This window comes from Plecotus auritus (genome assembly GCF_963455305.1).
Source record: "Plecotus auritus genome assembly, chromosome: X".
In the NCBI taxonomy this organism is placed as follows: Eukaryota; Metazoa; Chordata; class Mammalia; order Chiroptera; family Vespertilionidae; genus Plecotus; species Plecotus auritus.
This window is the reverse complement of record NC_137784.1, coordinates 139,100,318-139,118,774: the sequence shown is the minus strand read 5'-3', so window position 1 is coordinate 139,118,774 and position 18,457 is coordinate 139,100,318. Positions and strand designations below refer to the sequence as shown.

At 49.2% G+C, this 18,457-nt stretch overlaps 1 protein-coding gene across 1 annotated transcript; it reads right to left on the bottom strand.

The window, feature by feature from the left end:
* Positions 1–1,032: 1,032 nt before the first annotated feature.
* On the bottom strand, positions 1,033–13,397 carry SLC38A5 (solute carrier family 38 member 5). The gene is made up of 16 exons (XM_080652759.1): positions 13,345–13,397; positions 11,439–11,492; positions 11,285–11,360; positions 10,793–10,908; positions 10,631–10,704; positions 9,854–9,946; positions 9,644–9,722; positions 5,486–5,568; positions 5,033–5,091; positions 4,798–4,935; positions 4,544–4,623; positions 3,808–3,908; positions 3,436–3,551; positions 2,156–2,300; positions 1,965–2,068; positions 1,033–1,462 (listed from the first exon to the last, which is right to left on the bottom strand). The coding sequence occupies exons 2-16, from the start codon at positions 11,489–11,491 to the stop codon at positions 1,361–1,363; spliced, it is 1,419 nt and encodes a 472-aa protein (XP_080508885.1). The 5' UTR covers position 11,492; positions 13,345–13,397; the 3' UTR covers positions 1,033–1,360.
* Positions 13,398–18,457: the final 5,060 nt, after the last annotated feature.

Below are 18,457 nucleotides of genomic sequence, written 5' to 3'. Positions count from 1 at the left end.
CTAACTCTCTATCCCTCTCCCTTCCTCTCTGTGAAAAATCAATAAAATATATATATATTTTTAAAAAGAACTCTTCTTTCCTGTCCCTCCCCTCATCTTCCGTGTTTATATTACCTGGAACTTTAAGATTTTAATTTTTAAAATTTACAATCAAAACTTAAACTTTTAGATAAATGTTGTTTTTCCCCTCACCATTGCTTATTAGAACCCCCTCCTTCCTCCTAAATCCATTTTTTTCTTCTTGCTGAATCACATACTATAATAATCCTTTCAGAAAAGACATGTACATGATGAATTTTCTGAAATATTTTTGCTTTCATGTGGATTATCTTGGCTAGATATAGAAATCTAGGTTCGAAGTTATTTCTCATCATCTCTTTGAAGAACGTCTCCATTGTATTTTCTCCTCTTTTTTCTCTGGGACCTTGCGGGATCTTCACCTTATCCTTTAAAATTGTCTCTTAAACCTAGAAATTTTATTTATTGAGTGTGTGTGTGTGTGTGTGTGTGTGTGTGTGCGTGCATGCGCACACACATGCCTGTGTGCATTAATCATGTTCAGAACTTAGGGCTAACTTAGGGCTCTTTTCAATTTGAAAATTCAAGTATTCCTTCATATAATTTTCAAGTGTCACAAATTATTCTTTTGATTTTTTTTCAATCAATTAGAAATATGCAAACCATTCTTAGTTCAAGGGCCAAAAATAGATCGTGGGTTGAATTTGGCCTGTGGGCCATAATTCTCCCATTCTGGTGCTAGAACATCAATTCCAGGGCTAATTGTCTGCTTAATTCACTGCTGTACCCCTGCACCTAGAACACTGCCTGGCACCTAGTAGGCTCTCAATAGATGTTTCTGAAATGAGCAAGTGAATGAAACAATGAGTTGGGTAGCAAGTTACTGAAGGAGTGGAGAAGTGAGCGAACATATGAGAGTCGGCTCAATACTACTCTCAGGGTCTCAGTTTACCCCTGTCTGAACCTAAGCAAGCTCCACCAAGAAGTTTTAGAAAGAGATCAGAAGGCTGAGGCAAGCGTTGCAAGTAACATCTTTATTTTCCCCTTTACCTTGAGTGTAATCCTGCCAGATTCTACCAGGAGGAGGCAAAAAGGACTGGGCTGGGCAGGGGCTCTCTGAGGACCTGGCCTCCTCCTGCTCCTGTGGAGTTGAGATTAGGACCGTGATCCAAGCTTAGCATCCCTGGGGAGGACAGTGGACCACTCTGCAGTCTCTGTGGCTGCCTACTTCCGACAGCTGTGTTAATGGGAACCAGCCACCTTCACACACCAGACAAGAGGGACCTGGTAGAGTGGCCCCATCTTCCTCCACACACAGGAGTCTTGCTGGAACAGGGCACGATCAGTGTCCAGACACATGGCTCCGGCCTGTGGCCCAGTTGAAAAACATGAAGCCTAGACTGATCACCATGAAGAGGACCCCCAAGACACCAAAACACAGAGCCTATGGACAAGAGGGAGACAAGATGAGACTGGATGGGTCACCACAGCAGAGCTCCTCCTGAGAATGTTCTTCAAGGCCCCGCCCCCCCAGAGTCCCCATTCATTTCTGACTCTCCTTTGTTCTCCTCTTTCCTTAAATCCAGACCATGCCTTGAATCTTCCTTCCATCTTCCTAGAACCTTTTAGGGAGTACTCTCCTCCATCCTCCTTGAAAGTTCTCCTGACTCTCTTCTAATAGTGCACCTTCCATCTGGAGAACACTCCCTCTATGCCAGCCCCTTATTGAGCGCCCCCTCTGTCTTCCCAGACCCTGCTGGTGCTCTGTTTGCTCAGCCCCTTCCTAAGACAATCTTCTTCATTCTTTCAGACTAACCACCTTTCTCTCTGGATGCACCATCTTCGCCCAGGCCCCTCTTGAAAAAGTTCCTTCTATCTCTAGCCATCTTGGAGGGCTCCATCCTCAGAGCACCCACCTTTCCCCAGCCGTCCCCTGGAAAACTCACCTGGATCTTGGGCCAAGAGGAGAGGGGCTCCACCTCAGAGGGTACAATACGGAGGTAGAAGACACTGGGAAGGATGAAGATGAGGCTGGGGGCTGAGGTGGACCCTGAAGTATAAGCAGGAGGAATAAGAGTCTATGTAAGTTTGGGGTACAAGGCCCATATTAGATGGGGACTGGGGTTTGGGTACTGACCGATAACCCCAAAGATATCCCGGATGGTCGGTACGTAGATGACAAGGACATTAACGAAGACGAGCAGAATCACGGCTATGGCCACATGCCGTGGCCAGCTGAAGGCTTTGCTTGGGAAGAGCAGCTGCTGTAGGGCCCGGCGGATCTGTAGCCAGAGTAGGGTGGGACACAAGTCAGCGCCCAAATGCTGCCTCCCCCTCCTTGTGGTCATCTGTCTTTGCCTCCACCCTCTGTCTGAGATCCCTGATTTCCCTTCCATCTGACTGTCTCCACTTTATCTGACCATACGTCTGTGCCTTCAACTTCTGAATGAGCATCCACCTCCCTTCTGATAATCCATACCTTTTTCTTTGTCAGATCATCCATCTATGCTTCTACCCACTGTCTGAAATCTTTGCCTCCTCCTCTATCTCTCCTCCCCTGACTACCCACTTGTCCTTCCATCCTATCTGAGATCCCTGCCTCTTTCCATCTATCTCTCCCCTCTTTCTAGTCATTCCACCTCCTCATCTGAGAGCTTTGTCCCTCTTACACCTTACTACTTCTGCCTCAACCCTTTTTCTGTCCAGCCTGTTTCTTCATTCTGACTGTCCATCTATGCCACTACCCTCTGTCGGACCACTTTTGCCTCCCTCTTTTGTCTAGGCAGACATCTGTGCCTCCTTCCTTCAACTACTACCCCTGTGCCGGGGCTGACCGGCAGACCCTGAATGATGGATGAATGATTACTCTGACACACGTTTCTGTGAAAAAGAGGCTAAGGGGCTAGTTGGCATAGGAGCCAAAAAAGCCTTGATTGCCTGCCTCATTAGCCTTGTATTGTCACAACAGCTTGAACTAAAATTAACCTCTAGATATAACCAGCAGGGTAGGTATCCTTGAGAAAGCACATGCTTCTACAAGGTCGTGTCTAAAGACTAAACATAGAGATTCTAGCAAAACACCTGGGGGATCAGACTTGTTTGGAAAAGTTAAGGTAGGGGCTGCCACCTTTGGCAAGGTCCCCCCAGAGTCCCCTGATCTTTCGAAGGATCCTCCTTACAGACATTACAACCAAGTCCCGTGTTTCCCCACACCCCTGTCCTCCCAACTGTCTCTGTCCTACCATATATTTTTGCCTTCTCTGTCAATCTGACAACTCTGCCTTCCCTGTCTGTCCATCCCTGCCTCCTCCATCCATCCCTTCATCCACTCCTATCTCCAACATCCATCCAAACATCTATGCCTGTACCCTCTACCCATGTCCCTCTGCTCCATGGCCCCCCTTTGTCCCCACGCACAGGGAATAACACAACTGGCACAGTGAGAGTGACTGCAAGCAGCACCGCCAGGCGCACACAGAGGATGAGCAGGTCCTTCTGGCTGTACATTTGTAGCATCTCTGCCTCCACACTGCCTGGGCCATGGGACATGGGACAAGGGATGCTGGATGTGGCAGGAGAACCAGAACCAGTGTCCCTCCTCCCTTCCCCCCACCCCACCCCACCCCCCCACACACACAAAGAGTAACAGAATACATGTGTGATGCATACCGTCCATTTGGAAACTGATGAGTCCGGAGGCATGGAGGGAAAGTGCTCAGGCTCCTGCCCCACCAGCCTTCCCAGTCCCCACCCCAGCTGCCACCCAACCCTGGCTCCAGCTCCACTCACTGTAGAAGGTAAGGTATCCAAAGGTGGCTGTAAGTGCATACATGCAGAACATGGCACCGATGGACACGTTGGCTACAGCTTGCATTCTGCGCTTGGAGGGCCTAAGGTACAGAGGTCATAGAATTCTAATGCCCATATCCCTGTACTTGGTCCAGGCCCCTCAAAACCAGCCTCCACCCTCCAGATCCCCTTCTCCCAGAGCTGACATTCAGCTGGCACACTCTTGGATTCCCATCTCTACCTCCCTTGTGTAACTAGCCAAGCCTCCCTGCTCTGTCCATCCATATCTCATCCCATAGGACCATCTTTGCCCATCTCCTCTGTCTGACCATCTCTGCCTCTCCCTTCCATTTGACTGTCACTGCCCCTCCCTTATATCTGACCATCCATACCTAATTATCCACACATCTCCTATCATATCATCCCTGAGCCCCTTTTGTCCTGTCATATCCCTGTCCCCATCCGTGCATGCCACCACCTCCATCTGATTATCTCTACTGCCCCACTCTGTCCATTAACAACTGTATTGGATGTTAAAAGAGTAAAATACTTGAGCCCCAATCAATAAACAGTCACTTTCCTGTGTCTCCCAAGACCTCCTGACCACCTCAAACCCCTCCCTTTGCACAATCTACAATCAACAATCAAGTTACAGTCCCAGAACTGCTGTAGGGATTGTCAGACATTATGACTATCACACCACCTATCACACATGCCCACTTTCCTGTCTACTCACCGGCAGAGCTCCGTGTAGATGGGCAGCACCTCAGGGTGGCAGACAAAGGCAAAAGCCATAATGGGCACTGTATAGAACATCTGGGGGAATGGCCAAGTACATCAGATCAGAACCTACAGGGTTCCATCCCCTATTCTCCATACTCCTGGCCCCACCACTGCTCTCCATATCAGATACTTGGAAGCCCCCAATGTCCAATACATGGCTCCAGAGGGCCTGAGTGTGGTGCAAGCCCTATTAACCTACATACCCACCTGTGAGTCTGCTGTGAACATCTGGGCCTCACAGCTTATGTTGAGCCCCTGGATGGAATGGACTGGTGGGCTCTTACTCTCTACTGCTGTCTCATTGTGGCCCACATCACAGCTAATATGGAACTTCTTATAGATGACCTGAAGAAGAAAGGATGGGAAAATGAGGTTACAGGGAAGGCTGTGTCCCAATGCCCCAAACTCTCTCCACTTCTTCAAGTCCTTCTCTCAGACTCACCGAAATGAGGAAAAACAGCATGCAGGTCAGAGAAAGACCACTGGTATATCCAAGGTAGCCTGCAAGGAGCAATAACACAGAAACTCAGAAATCCAGGGACCCCCTACAGCAAGCATGTCAAATTCACGGTAAGCGGACTACATGCCTTATTTATTTGGCCCGCCAGCCGCGAGTTCGACATGCTTGCCCTACAGCAAATATTAAACCCCTAGTCTAGCCTTCAAGACCCCCTCAGCCCAATTATGCCACACCTTTACATAAGCTTTTACTTCTGCCTGGACCAGCCTCCCCTCCAGAGCAAACTCCTATTGAGCAAACTCCTATTCATCTGTTAAAACCCACATCGAAAAAGCTCTCCCCTAGTGTTCAATAGCCCTTGAAAATGGGGTTCTCTCAATCTGGCTACCCTTCTCTAACCCCACTATCCAATGACCAACACAGGAAGCCTCTTACCCAAGTGTCTCATGAGGGCCAGTGGCAGGATGATTAACACACTGACCATGATGATGAGAAGGTTTCCATTCAAGAACCAGCTCCTAGATAGACAGGCAAACATAGTGACTAGTTGCCAGCCAAAAAAAAAAATTGTCAGGCAGACATAGAAGATGGCTGGACAGACAGATTTCTGCCCGTAATCAGGAGATGAGCCAACACCTCACCTGTGAGAAGTCATTAAGGTGGTTACAATGATGGCACAACAAGATTGATAGAAACAGCCGACTAATTATCAGACTATCTGTCAGACACTGTCAGAGGGGTACATCTAAGAACACATGCACAGCTAGACAAAACTGTGCTGTCAGACTCACAAGTGAATACACAACCAGATGGGTAAACAACACCCCAAGTCAGTCAGACTCACATAGTCCAACACAAAGTTCCAGACACAGAGTGAGCCATGACCCTGGTGTCTAACAGGTAGAACAATAGTCTGATGATTTGGCTGTCTGGCAGACAACGATGCAGAGTCAGACAAAAAATCAGAAGCACACGTGTGGTTGTTTGAACAGCTCAAGGTTTGTTGAACAGTTGAAAGTAGCTGGGCTGATTTGGCCACGTGACCAAAGACAGAAATAGAGACCATATGAATCAGCCAGCTGGCCACACTATTGGAACCACACTCAAAGACTGGGATCTCTATAGATATTGGAGGGAGGTGCTCAGACAAGACAGTTAATACAGAATCAGTTGAACAACTGCTCATTTGTTCAAAAGAATTTTATTGGGAGAAACCAAGATGGCGGCATAGGTAAACACCTAAACTGCTGCCTCGCACAACAATTTCAAAACTACAACTAAAAGACAGAACGGACACCATCCAGAACCACAGGAAAGCTGGCTGAGTGAAAATTCTACAACTAGAAGGAAAAAGAAAAGCTCACAGAGAATTGGAGGTACGGCAAAGGGTCTTTGTGCGCGCAGAGAGGAAGGGCGGCTGAGAGCCTGGCTGACTTTCTCTGGCGGAAGGGGGAAGGAAGCCCCCGACCGCACTGAACCCCAGTTCTGACTGCACTGAACCCCAGTTCTGGGCTAGCCCCTGGGGACCCACGCTCTTACAGGGGGAGTCTGGACTCTCGGGCGGAGACTCGGGAGCCGGGGAAGGCGGAGGACTGAAAGTGCACGCGCGCCAGTGCGCACAAAGGCTGCGGAGGTTGCCACAGGCTTTCCCTAGTGGAAGGGAGTCAGAGGCTCCTGAATGCACTGAGCCCCAGTTCTGACTGCAGTGAACCCCAGTTCCAGGCGAGCCCCTGGGGACCCACGCTCTTGTAGGGGGAGTCTGGACTCTCGGGCAGAGACTCGGGAGCCGGGAAGGCAGAGGTCTGAAGGCACGCACGTGCGCGCAAGGGCAAGGCTGACGGGAAGCCAAGACTGAGGCTCCACCCCATCCAAGCTGAGCACAGAGGCTATTGCAATTTGGCAAGTCTAATCCTATAAGGCTGTCTCCAGCACCGAACTTCTCCCAGCATAGACACAGCTGATCCTTACAGCCAACTGGCCTGGAGGTCAATTCTTCCCAGTGATACCAACAACAATCAAGACTTAATTACAACAAGGCTGTACACACAGTCCACAAAGGGGTGCACCAAGAGTGTCCACCTCAGGTTAACTGGGGAGGCCGACCCACTGGGCCATATTGGAAACCTAGCACACAAATCTACCTTACCAACTCAGGGAAGCAGTGAAAATGCGGCGTCAAAGAATCAGATCACAAACGAAAGAAATGGAGGAAAACAAACGACTGGATATAGAATTCAAAACCACGGTTATAAGGCTTTTTAAGAATATCCTAGAAAAGGCCGATAAATATAACGAGTCCCTCGAAGATATGAAAAAGGACCAACTAGAAATTAAACATACACTGACTGAAATAAAAAATACTATACAGAGACCCAAAAACAGACAAGAGGAACACAAAAATCAAGTCAAAGAATTGAATTACAAAGAAGCAAAAAACACTCAACCGAAAAAGCAAAAAGCAAAAAAAAAAAATCCAAAAAGTTGAAGATAATGTAAGAAGACTCTGGGACAACTTCAAGCGTACCAACATCAGAATTATGGGGGTGCCAGAAGAAGAGAGAGAGCAAGAGACTGAAAACCTATTTGAAGAAATAATGACAGAAAACTTCCCACACCTGGTGAAAGAAATAGACTTACAAGTCCAGGAAGCCCACAGAACCCCAAACAAAAGGAATCCAAAGAGGACCACACCAAGACACATCATAATTAAAATGCCAAGAGCAAAAGACAAAGAGAGAATATTAAAAGCAGCAAGAGAAAAACAGTTAGTTACCTACAAGGGAGCACCCATACGACTGTCAGCTGACTTTTCAACAGAAACTATGCAGGCCAGACGGGAGTGGCAAGAAATTTTCAATGTGATGAATAGCAAGAACCTACAACCAAGATTACTCTACCCAGCAAAGCTATCATTCAGAATTGAAGGGCAGATAAAGAGTTTCACAGACAAGAAAAAGCTAAAGGAGTTCATCACCACCAAACCAGTATTATATGAAATGCTGAAAGGTATTCTTAAAGAAGAGGAAGAAGAAAAAAGTAAAGATAAAAATTATGAACAACAAATACATATCTATCAACAAGTGAACCTAAAAATCAAGTGAATTAAAAACCTGAGGGACAGAATAATCTGGTGAATATAATAGAATCAGGGGCATAGAAAGGGAGTGGACTGATAATTCTCAGGGGGAAAGGGGTATGGGGGGTTCATGAAGAGACTGGACAAAAATCATACACCTATGGATGAGGACAGTGGTGGGGAGGTAAGGGCAGAAGGTGGGGTGGGAAATGGGTGGAGGGGAGATATGGGGAGAAAAAGGAGAAATAATTGTAATAATCTGAATAAAGATTTATTTAAAAAAATTTTATTGAGTGCCTACTATGTTACATCTCATACATACACACAGTTACACTGACATAAACCAACAAAGCATCATTGGCCATGTATACAGTGGGGGCTGATTATAATAATTAGACACACCTAGGTACACAGACTGCCAGCTACCTGGATGGGTTTCAGAATCAAACCAAAAATCTAACAAGACACACAGAATCAACCATCATCCAAACAACTGAACAGACTCAGCCAGCATATGGATCCAGAATTTTAAATATGCAGTCATTTGAATGCATACTCAGAACAACAATCAAGCTTACATGGTTGGAACAATACAGAGGACATGTACAGAGTTCTAGGTGAGGGTCACTCACACACAGCCAGAGAGAATTTGCCAGAACAATGGTCACTAAACAGAGATGGAGTCTATTGGCACATACATTTGGAGAAAATCACATATACATAGTTGGCACCACAGTATACTCACACACATACATACACACTGTTGGAGTCAGTGACCACACACATAAGCGAGACAGATTCAGCCAGCCTGATGGACCCAGAATCAAAGAGAATCTGTTGAACATGGAAAGTCAGAGTAAACAATTGTCAAATACCCATGGTTGGAATTACAGTATACAGGACACAGCTGTAGTCGGCTATCAGACAGCTGACCAGAGAACCTGCCAATACAACAGTAACAGAAGCAAAATCCACAGAGTTTAGATCTGCTAGGCAGGGGTCCTCAAACTTTTTAAACAGGGGGCCAGTTCACTGTCCCTCAGACCATTGGAGGGCCGGACTATAGTTTAAAAAAAAAACACTATGAACAAATTCCTATGCGCACTGCGGGCCCGGGATGCGTCGGCTGCTAAGCAGGACAGGCAGCGGCACCGGGCGGGCCGGATAAATGTCCTCAGTGGGCCGCATGTGGCCCGCGGGCCATAGTTCGAGGACGCCTGTGCTAGAGAGTAGTTGCATGATCAGCATGAGAGTACACTGGACATACAGATTCAGCCACCAGATGGAATCAACCAGAACAACAGTCACAGAAATCAACACCGTCTATTAGATTCCTAGAGTCAGAGCAGCAGTCACACATACTGCTGGCATCACAATACACAGGAATTGCAGTCTGATCAAAGTGGCCAACAGTCTCAAAGTAGAACATTTGGGACACAGAGTTGAAGACAGCAGCCAGACCTGACAGGCGGAGTCAGTGGCCTGTGAATCAGAGCCAAGGGGTGTTGCTCACTCACCCCTTAGGGTCCATGTCCAGGAAGGTGCCAATAACCAGGGGGAGTTCGGATTTGATGATGAACAGGTAACTGGACATGGCTGGTACAGGTGGGGGGAGGTGTAAACAAAAGGATTTCCCTCACCCCATTTTCCCCAGCCCAGCCTGGGGAAGCCCACCTCACCCCACCCTCTTCCCCCAAGCTGATCCCTCCACTTCCCAGAATCCTCACCCCCAACATTGTGCAGACAGATGACCATGGCCACCACCACCTTCCCCACAGGCCCCAGTGCCCTCTGTCCCAGCTGCTCATAGGCTCGGATGCCTGTGGGGAGACAGGAAGGAACAGGTTGTGGTCCAGGAAGCCAGGGGTGAGGTTGGGGGCCAAAAGGTCTGGGAGTTGGGGAGTTGGGGTTTAGAGTAATTGAGTCTGATTGATGGGGGCCAGGGATGAGAGTTAGTTACAATTGGGCTTGGGGGTGGAATCTGGGAGGTGGGATCTGTGGTCAGGAACTGTGGCCAAGGAGAAGGTAGGAGGTGGGCTGGAGTTGGGTAGTGGGGATCTTGGTAGCAAATCACATACACATGGTCTGAGTCCATGGTGGGAGTAAAGTCTGAGATCTGGAGCAGTGGAAGTTTAGAAGCTTGGGTCTGAGGACTAGGGGGTCTCAGGGTTCTACAGCTAGCTGGCTTCCATGGTTGTGGGGACTAGAGACTGAAGGGAGGGGTTAGAGGTGGAATGTAGTGGTCTAGGGATGAGGAGGGTCTGAACAATGGGGTTTATGGCCAGACTGAGGGCTGAGGGCTGGGGATTGGGAATTGGGGATCTGGGAGATGAGGTCTGAGGGCCAGGGTCAGTCTGGAGTCCAGGGAGTTAAGTGGGGTTTGGGGTCCTGAGTCCAAGATCTGGGGTCAGGGTGGTATGTCCAGAGTCGGGGGTTTGGGTTGAAATCTGGTGTCTCAGGTCAGGGGAGTGGGTCAGGGGTCTGGATTGAGCTCTGGGGCTCACCTACAACACCAGCACAGGTCAGCAGGAGATGGATGGAGTATGAAGACAGAAGAGCAATGCACAGCAGCAGGGCCCTGTGGCAGATGGCACAACTCAGACTTGGCCCCAAGGCCTCCCGCCTGCCCCCAAACACTCCTGCCCCCCAGGCTGCTTAGGACTCACAAGAAGAAGAGGACCCCTGTGTGGGCCATGGCATAGGCCAGCCCCAGGATGCCGCTGCCCATGATGGCGTTGCTGAGGTTGAACACTGACATTCCAAATGATGTCTTCCCCTCGAACTGTGGGTAAGGGGCAAGGCCCAGGAACACATGGGGAGGGGAGGGGGCAAGTAAGGAGACCAGCTCTGGGGCCCAGAAAGACTAGGGAGGAAGTGACTGGGACAGGAAGAAGCCCAGGAAGGGCCAAGGGAGAAACCAAGAAGTTAGGAAAGAAAAGGAGTTGAAGATGGGAAGGAGCTGGGAAAAGGAGAACCAGGAAGGGGAAAACTAGGAGAAATTTTGGAGGGGAGCATCTATAAGTGGAGAGGAACCAGAGAGGGTGGAGCAGCTACCAAAGGCAAACAGCTGGGAGGGGAGTAGCTGGAAAGAGGGAAGAGTAGGGGAGGAGGTGAACTGGGCAAGGTGCAGCTGGGACAGATCCTGTAGGGTCACTCACATCCATGAACTCAGCTGACTTCCTCCCAGGAGCAGAATTATGGCTGTGCAGGAAGCCCTCGCGTTCCTGCCTGTAGCTGGAGAGGGCAGAGAGATTGGGGCTGATGAGAGGTAATCCTGACCCTCTGACCCAGACCCCTCAGGCCCTGACTCACCCCACAGCACCCGCAGGAAGGTCTCCATTCATCTTTGGGTCCTGCAGTTCCATCCTATGGGCAGGGAAAGGGGGTGGGGGTCAGAGATGGAGCAGGGGGGGCTACAAGGTGGGAGAGCTAGGTGAAGGGGTAGGGGTTCATTCAGCCAGTGGTTCTCAACCTTTCCAACGCCGCGACCCTTTAATACAGTTCCTCATGTGTGGTGACCCCCAACCATAAAGTTATTTTTGTTGCTACTTCATAACTGTAATTTTGCTACTGTTAATGAATCGTAATGTAAATATCTGTGTTTTCCGATGGTCTTAGGCAACCCTGCTAGTGGTTCTCAACCTGTGGGTTGCGACGCACATGTTCAGAGCCGCTGCTGTAGAGCCTAAGACCATCGGAAAACACAGATATTTATTTGCATTACGATTCATAACAGTAGCAAAATTACAGTTATGAAGTAGCAACGAAAATAACTCTGGTTGGAGGGTCACCACAACATGAGGAACTGTATTAAAGGGTCGCGGCATTGGGAAGGTTGAGAACCACTGAAGAGGCAGAGAGGTAGAGAAACAGAAACAGAGAAGAGGTGAGGGAAACGGGAACAGAAGGATGACAAGACAGGGAAGTAAATGGAGAGAACTGAAGAGTAAAAGGCTGAGGTGGGTACTTGAAATATCAGGGGGATCGCTTTGTAAAGTATACGAAGCTATGCACCTATGATGTACACCTGGAACTAACACAAATCATACTGAATGTAAACTATAAAATTTCCTTTAAAAAGTAAATTTTTTCAAAAGAGTGAGAGGCTGAGAGAAGAAGAGATGAGAGCGAGAAGAGGGCATCAGAGGAAAGATACAGTTACTCATACTTGGAGAGCTAAATACGGAGGAAAGAGAAAGACAGAAATAAAGAGAGAAAGCAACCTCACAGCAGACGAGATGGCCATCTGGAGCTGCGATAGCCTTTCCTCCCAACCCTCACACTCTATCTTCTTGCTGTACTATCTCTTCCCTTGCCAGGTCTCCCTCAAACCGACCCCCACCCCCAACATCCCTTCACCCTCACCACATGGCCAGATCTCCACTCTGGCCACGTGTCTGCTGACTGCCCCACTTCTCACAATGCCTCCTACCCGCCTCCTTCCCGCCTGGGCCCCAAGCCTGGGCCCCAAGCCTAGCCCAGAGCTGATGCAACCTGTCCACTGGGCTGGGGGTGGGGACTGGCTTGGAGACCCCAGCCCCTGACTTGGCAAACTCTCTGCCATAACTCTGAATATCCTCACTAGATGCCAGAGACAATTTCCCAACTGAGCCCCCTTCCAGGGACAGAAGTGCCCTGGAAACCTCCATGAATCCCCCTTGTAGGAACCAGAGGTTTTTTCTAGATCCCCTGTCAAGTCTTAAACACTCTTCTTCTGGCAGAAGGAACTACAGTCACTTCCAGACTTGAGACCCTTCCTGGGCTCAGGGTGTCTCAGGAATCTTGCCTGAGCCCTAATTTCCCCTCCTGAGGAGGAGCTGTCTCTGAGACCTCATCAGAAACCCCTTCCAGGACCTGATGTGTTCCTAGGGTAGGGGGTGTCTCTGTGATCCCCAGGCCAATCTACAGTTCCTGTCTTCTATGCCCCCATCATTGCTAAAACTGCCTCCAGGAGACGCCCGCCCCAAGTCCTGAGTCCCTTTCCTGGGACGGGGAGGGCTCTTATGGAGCACCATCCTCAGCCCTGAGCACCCTCTGAGGACTCCTACCCACTCCTGAATTCACTCTTGGGAGCCAGTTACCAAAGGACCCCTCTCCCATTCAATTCCCCACTAATGCTAAAAAGGTCTCCAGGGATCCCCTGAGACCCCTTCCGGGACCCCCATTCGTGCCTTGGGGTCTCCAAAGCCCCCCACCCCGGCCAGCGCCCCCTCCTCACCTCTCTGCTCTTCTCAACTCCACCAGTCGCAGGACTCAGACTAGATAGAGCTCAGGGACCCACTGCCGCGCGGCTCTCTAGAACCCTGCCCCCGCCCCGCCCAGTGGCCAATCAGCGCAGCTCGCGCCCCTTCTGGCCCGCGGATTTTTTTTTTTTCTGGGAAGAAGTTTTCATTTTAATTCTGTTTCCCTCCTTGTGGCTTTGGGCGGGGGGCGGGGAGGAGAAGTGAGGAGAGGCGGGAACCCCCCTCATCTGGACCCACATGGAGGGAGACTGAGGTGTGTGTAGGTCTTGCTTGTGGGGAGGGGCAGTGGACAGAAAGACTGAGGGAGTAGATCCACACCCAAAGAAAGGGCCAGGCAGGCAGAGAGAATTGACTTAGGGGTCAGCCACACAATGGGATGGGAGATGGATGGAGGGAAGAGATGCAGAGAGGACAGACAGAGATAGTAAGAGAAACAGTCACAAATAGAGACAGGCAGGCACAAGGACAGACAACAGAGAGGACAGAAAGAAAGGGTATGGGGGAGTGGTAGATAGACAAAGGGGCATTCACTGGAAGAAAGAGACTATAGACAGACTCAGAAACTAACGGGTTGGGCCTGTGCAAGCACGTAGAGGCAACAGGCAGGCCCAGTCGTAAACAGGAGACACAACTGGCAGATAGGTGGACACAGCCAGATACATCCCCAAACAGGGGTTGGAAACAGGCACACCAGCCCAGAGAGACAAGGGGACATGGGAAGTGATGGAGGCAGAGGGACACCTGAAGGGACAGATGACAAGAGGCAGAGAAAGTCAGATTCAGGCAGAGGGGCACACAAGGTAGATGGACAGACCTGGAGACAGCAGTGGAAAAAGTGCAGGATAGACAGACACAGCCAGGCCACTATAAATTGACCTCAGACAGGCAACCTAGCTGAGAGAGAACCCTAGATCTTGGAGGTCCCCAGAGGTATAGGCAGGGAAGACATTTATGGTTGGATAGGGAGGGTGGACACACACTGTCTGCAAACTAGGAACACCTTGAAGTCCTGGACCTAGCCCAGGCATTTGGTGAGGCCTATCCACACCCTAACCTAGGAGCTCTACTGTCTGTCTGCCTGTCTTATATGGGTTGGGGGGTCTGTGCACTCCCATCCAGGCATGTGGCAGGCATATGTTGCCAGCAGGAAATCGGACGGGGTGGACTTGGGGTCCTGGCCCAAATTTACTGAGCTGCTTAAGGCCCTGGTGGACAAAAGGCCTCTGTCTGGGCCCCTCCACCCACCTGTCCACCCCCCATAGGGAGCACAGAATTCCCGGAAAGGCCAGGGGCTGGCTGGGGTTCAAAGCTAACCTAGATGCCCCCACCCCAAGTGCAATTGGAGGAGGGCGAGGGATGGGGCGTTTACTTCCCCACAGCAGGAGAGAGACTCCCCCACACTCAGCTCCATCCAGGGGCTCAGAGATAGCGGCAGACTTGCCATCACCCACAGAGATACAAACTTCCATGCAGACCCACAGCCACACACACAGAATATGTGCTGACAAATATGAATGCACACAGACTGCACATGGAGAGCCCAGGCCATGGTAGTCACACACTCACAGCCGCACAGAGTGACTTAGTCTTGCAGACTTCATCACCCACAGCCCCAGACCACACCCAGAAAGCAGAGAGTGGCACAGGAATAGGCTCACACCGAACCACTGAAGATTCATGGACATCATGGCCCACAGACTCACAGCCACATACAAAGTGCGCAGACAAATCTGATTTCACACAGCCAACAACAGCATACACAGGCCCAGTGCCTCACACACACACTTCCACGTTCAGAGAGCCCTCGAGGCCAAAGTCCAGATTCAGGCTTTATAATGACACCTGTGTGCATATGAACTCATGTGTGAACCTGTGACCACATCCAGCTCTGGTGGCAGAGAGAGGTACTCACAGCAGACATGATTGTACAGACAGAGAAGCCACAGCCACAGACTCGCACACAACTGTATTCAAGCAGGTAGCTGCACACACAGTGTATGCACATAACTATTGACATATCAAGTCAGAGAAGAAACACGTGGGAAACATAGACAGGCACTCAATCAGGAAAATCAGAATATAGAGTGTTCTCTTCCTATTGTTATAAAAAGGAAATACACCTAAAGCTGCATAAAGAAGAAACAAGGGAACCAGATGGTACATATACAGTGGCACCAAAGGAAACATCCGTAGTGCCCTGGCCAGGTAGCTCAGTTGATTAGAGCATTGTCCTGATACTCCAAAGGTGGTGGCTTCGATGTCCAGTCAGGGCACATACAAGAATCAACCAATGAATGCATAAATAAAGTGGAACAATTGATCTCTCTCTCCCTTCTTCTCCCCTTTAAAAAAAATCAATCAATAAATAAAAAGAACCAAAAAAAAAAGAAATACCCATAGAGCACACATACCTATAGCCAGCCACTCACCAAAGAGAGACAGAAGCACAGTGGCAGAGAAGAAAGACGCACATACATAGGAGACACACACAGAAGAAACACACTAATCACCCACAAGCATTATAAAGGAGACACATAAACAATCAAGGAGCGCACATGCACACACACACACACACACACACACACACACACACAGTCCCATATAGATGAATTGCCCAAGTAGACAGTACCAATACACACAGGTGCTAAAAAGGAAACACACAAATTGGACAGGCAGCCATAGACATAAGATGCAACTGGGTAGACATAATATACAACCAGGCAAGTTACATAGGAAGACACATGTGGAGCTCACAAATGTATGTTTGTGGCTGAGAACATGTACAGGTAGGTGAGATGCTTTGGAGGTATTCACACACACACACACACACACACACACACACACACACACTCCCCTGTCTATCCTGGCCTACTCTGATGTCTCTCTCCTCTGATACCCCACCCCCTCAGAGCCATTACACATCTGTGCTACAGGCAGGCCTGGGAAAGAGACACCTGTTAGCAGAGGCCTTGGCCCAGATGGCTAAGGGGGTAGGGGGTGCGAGCTAAGCAGCTGTCTAGATTTCAAGAAAAGTCTGTAGCGTCCTGCCCAAAGAACTAGGTCCTACCTTGGACAAAGAAATGCATACCCCCATCTACCACCACCCCCCAGCAGCTTCCTACTCTAATCACTCCCCTCCACTCCCAGGCCCTCCACCATTGCCCAGCACAGGGCTACCAGACTCGTAACAAGTGCTCAATAAATGCCCCTTATTAGTGTCATATTATCATTATTATTTTGTTTATTTCTGCCAAGTGAACTCTTCTAAGAGAGGGACTAACCTTCACCCAGCTCTATACCCCATAGCTCAGCTAAGCCTCAAGGCACTGCAAATAGCAGGTGCTCAACATATGCTGGTAGGGAAACAAAGAGAAAGGGAAATCTGACTGTGCAGGGAAGCTTGCTTTGGAAGGAACAGATGTCTTTAAGCTTGACCTAGGTATTGAAGCTGTGTCAGGGATAAGAATGCTTTATTAGTTCATCACAGTAGGGCCCTTCCTCAGTCATTTAAAAGTTTTGTTGGTTCAGGAAAGCAGGCTCTTGGGTGACATTTGGAATTCCTAGTGAATCTTTTAAAAGTCCGTTTGGAAAAGAAAAAAAAAGTCCGTTTGGGTTCTTGTCAGTCCTTCCAAGCAGACCCCTGCTTTTCATTAAAACAGGTCACTACTCAGCAGCCTTCAGGGGAGGGAGCAGCAGAGCGCAACAGTTAACAGAGGAAGCTTTCCCTGCTCTGCCACTTTGTAGCTGTTTGGCCAGGAGCAACTTGTGAAATCTGACAGTTTCAGCTTCCCCTAGGGCGTGATCATGCCTGGGGCCGTTGGTAAGGTTGAATGAATACTGGTAAATCACTTAGAACAATGCTTGACAACATAGTAATTGCTCAATAACATATTTGTGAAAGGAATTCATGAGGACAACTCCTGCTGTGAAAGCAGTCTCTCACAGGTTGCATTTAGGGTTCTTATCTCCCCTTTCATGCAGGCCTCCCACTGAGTAACTCTTTGGTCCCTCAAAGCAGCCCCAGGGCAGCAAGGCATTTGAGTCAGTGAGTAGCCCCTACACCTGGACCACCCGCGTCTTTCCCTCAAGCTGTGAGATGTTCTCCAGTACAGAGCTGGCCTGGCAGCTTCCCCTCCTTGACCTCTTCAGGAGACCATGGAGAGGACACCTTTATTCTCAGTGGGGTGTCGGGTGGGAGCTGCAGGCCGACACCCTACTTCAGGAAGAGCCTGGGGAGTTCAGAGCCTGGTTCCTGTCCTCCTATCCCCTGGCCCTGTTGGAGGAAGCAAGTTTCTTTGCAAAAAAAAGTAAACATCCTCTTTGTGAGAGGCAAGAAAACAGGACATGGAAAGCATCCCACAGGGTGAACATGTCTGCATGGGTCCCCATTGCCTGGCAGCCTCTCCTCTCAGTGGAGCAATGGCTGGTGGCTGGAATCCTTGCTGTCTCACAATTGCTTACTTCTGCAGGCAACCGTGTTCCCACCACCCCCACAAGTCCCTGGAGCTCCCCTTGCAAGCTCTTAACTTCCTCCCTGGCTCTCAGAGACTCCAGGAGGTGTCTCTCCCTGTCTCTGTATACGTCTGTCATCTGTCTACACCTCCCAGGGCCCCACATAAATGCAAAACACACCACTGAGGAAGGAATGAAGAAAAAATTAACAAAAGGGTGGATTCAGCAAACATGCTACCTAACACCCACTGTGTGCCAGGCCCTCGTCTAGGTGTTTGGGAGGTAGCAGTGAACAAGAAAGAACAGACACCCCTGTCCAGTGACGCTCGCGGTTCTAAGGAATGATGATTCCATCATTCAGTTATTTTAATACTCACCACCCTTGTTTCCACTTCAGGGTCTTTGCACTTGGTGTTCCCTCTGCCTGGAGTATTCTTTCTCCAAATATTGGTAAGGTGTGCTCCCCTTCAGGTCTCAGCCCAAATGTCACCTCCCCAGAGAAGACTTCTCTGACACATAACCAAAAAAACAGCTCAATGCCTCTCCATCTCTTTCACCCCACCTTATTATTCTTTTTTTTAATATATTTTATTGATTTTTTACAGAGAGGAAGGGAGAGGGATAGAGAGATAGAAA

Excerpts from the sequence above, each read along its gene's own strand:
- SLC38A5 (XM_080652759.1), bottom strand. The coding sequence starts at position 11,491 with ATGGAACTGCAGGACCCAAAGATGAATGGAGACCTTCCTGCGGGTGCT. Across the intron at positions 9,723-9,853 it reads CTGTCTGCACAATGTTGGGG|CCATGTCCAGTTACCTGTTC; the intron begins GTGAGGATTCTG and ends CACCTGTACCAG. Across the intron at positions 1,463-1,964 it reads CCTCTTGGCCCAAGATCCAG|GCTCTGTGTTTTGGTGTCTT; the intron begins GTGAGTTTTCCA and ends TCTTGTCCATAG.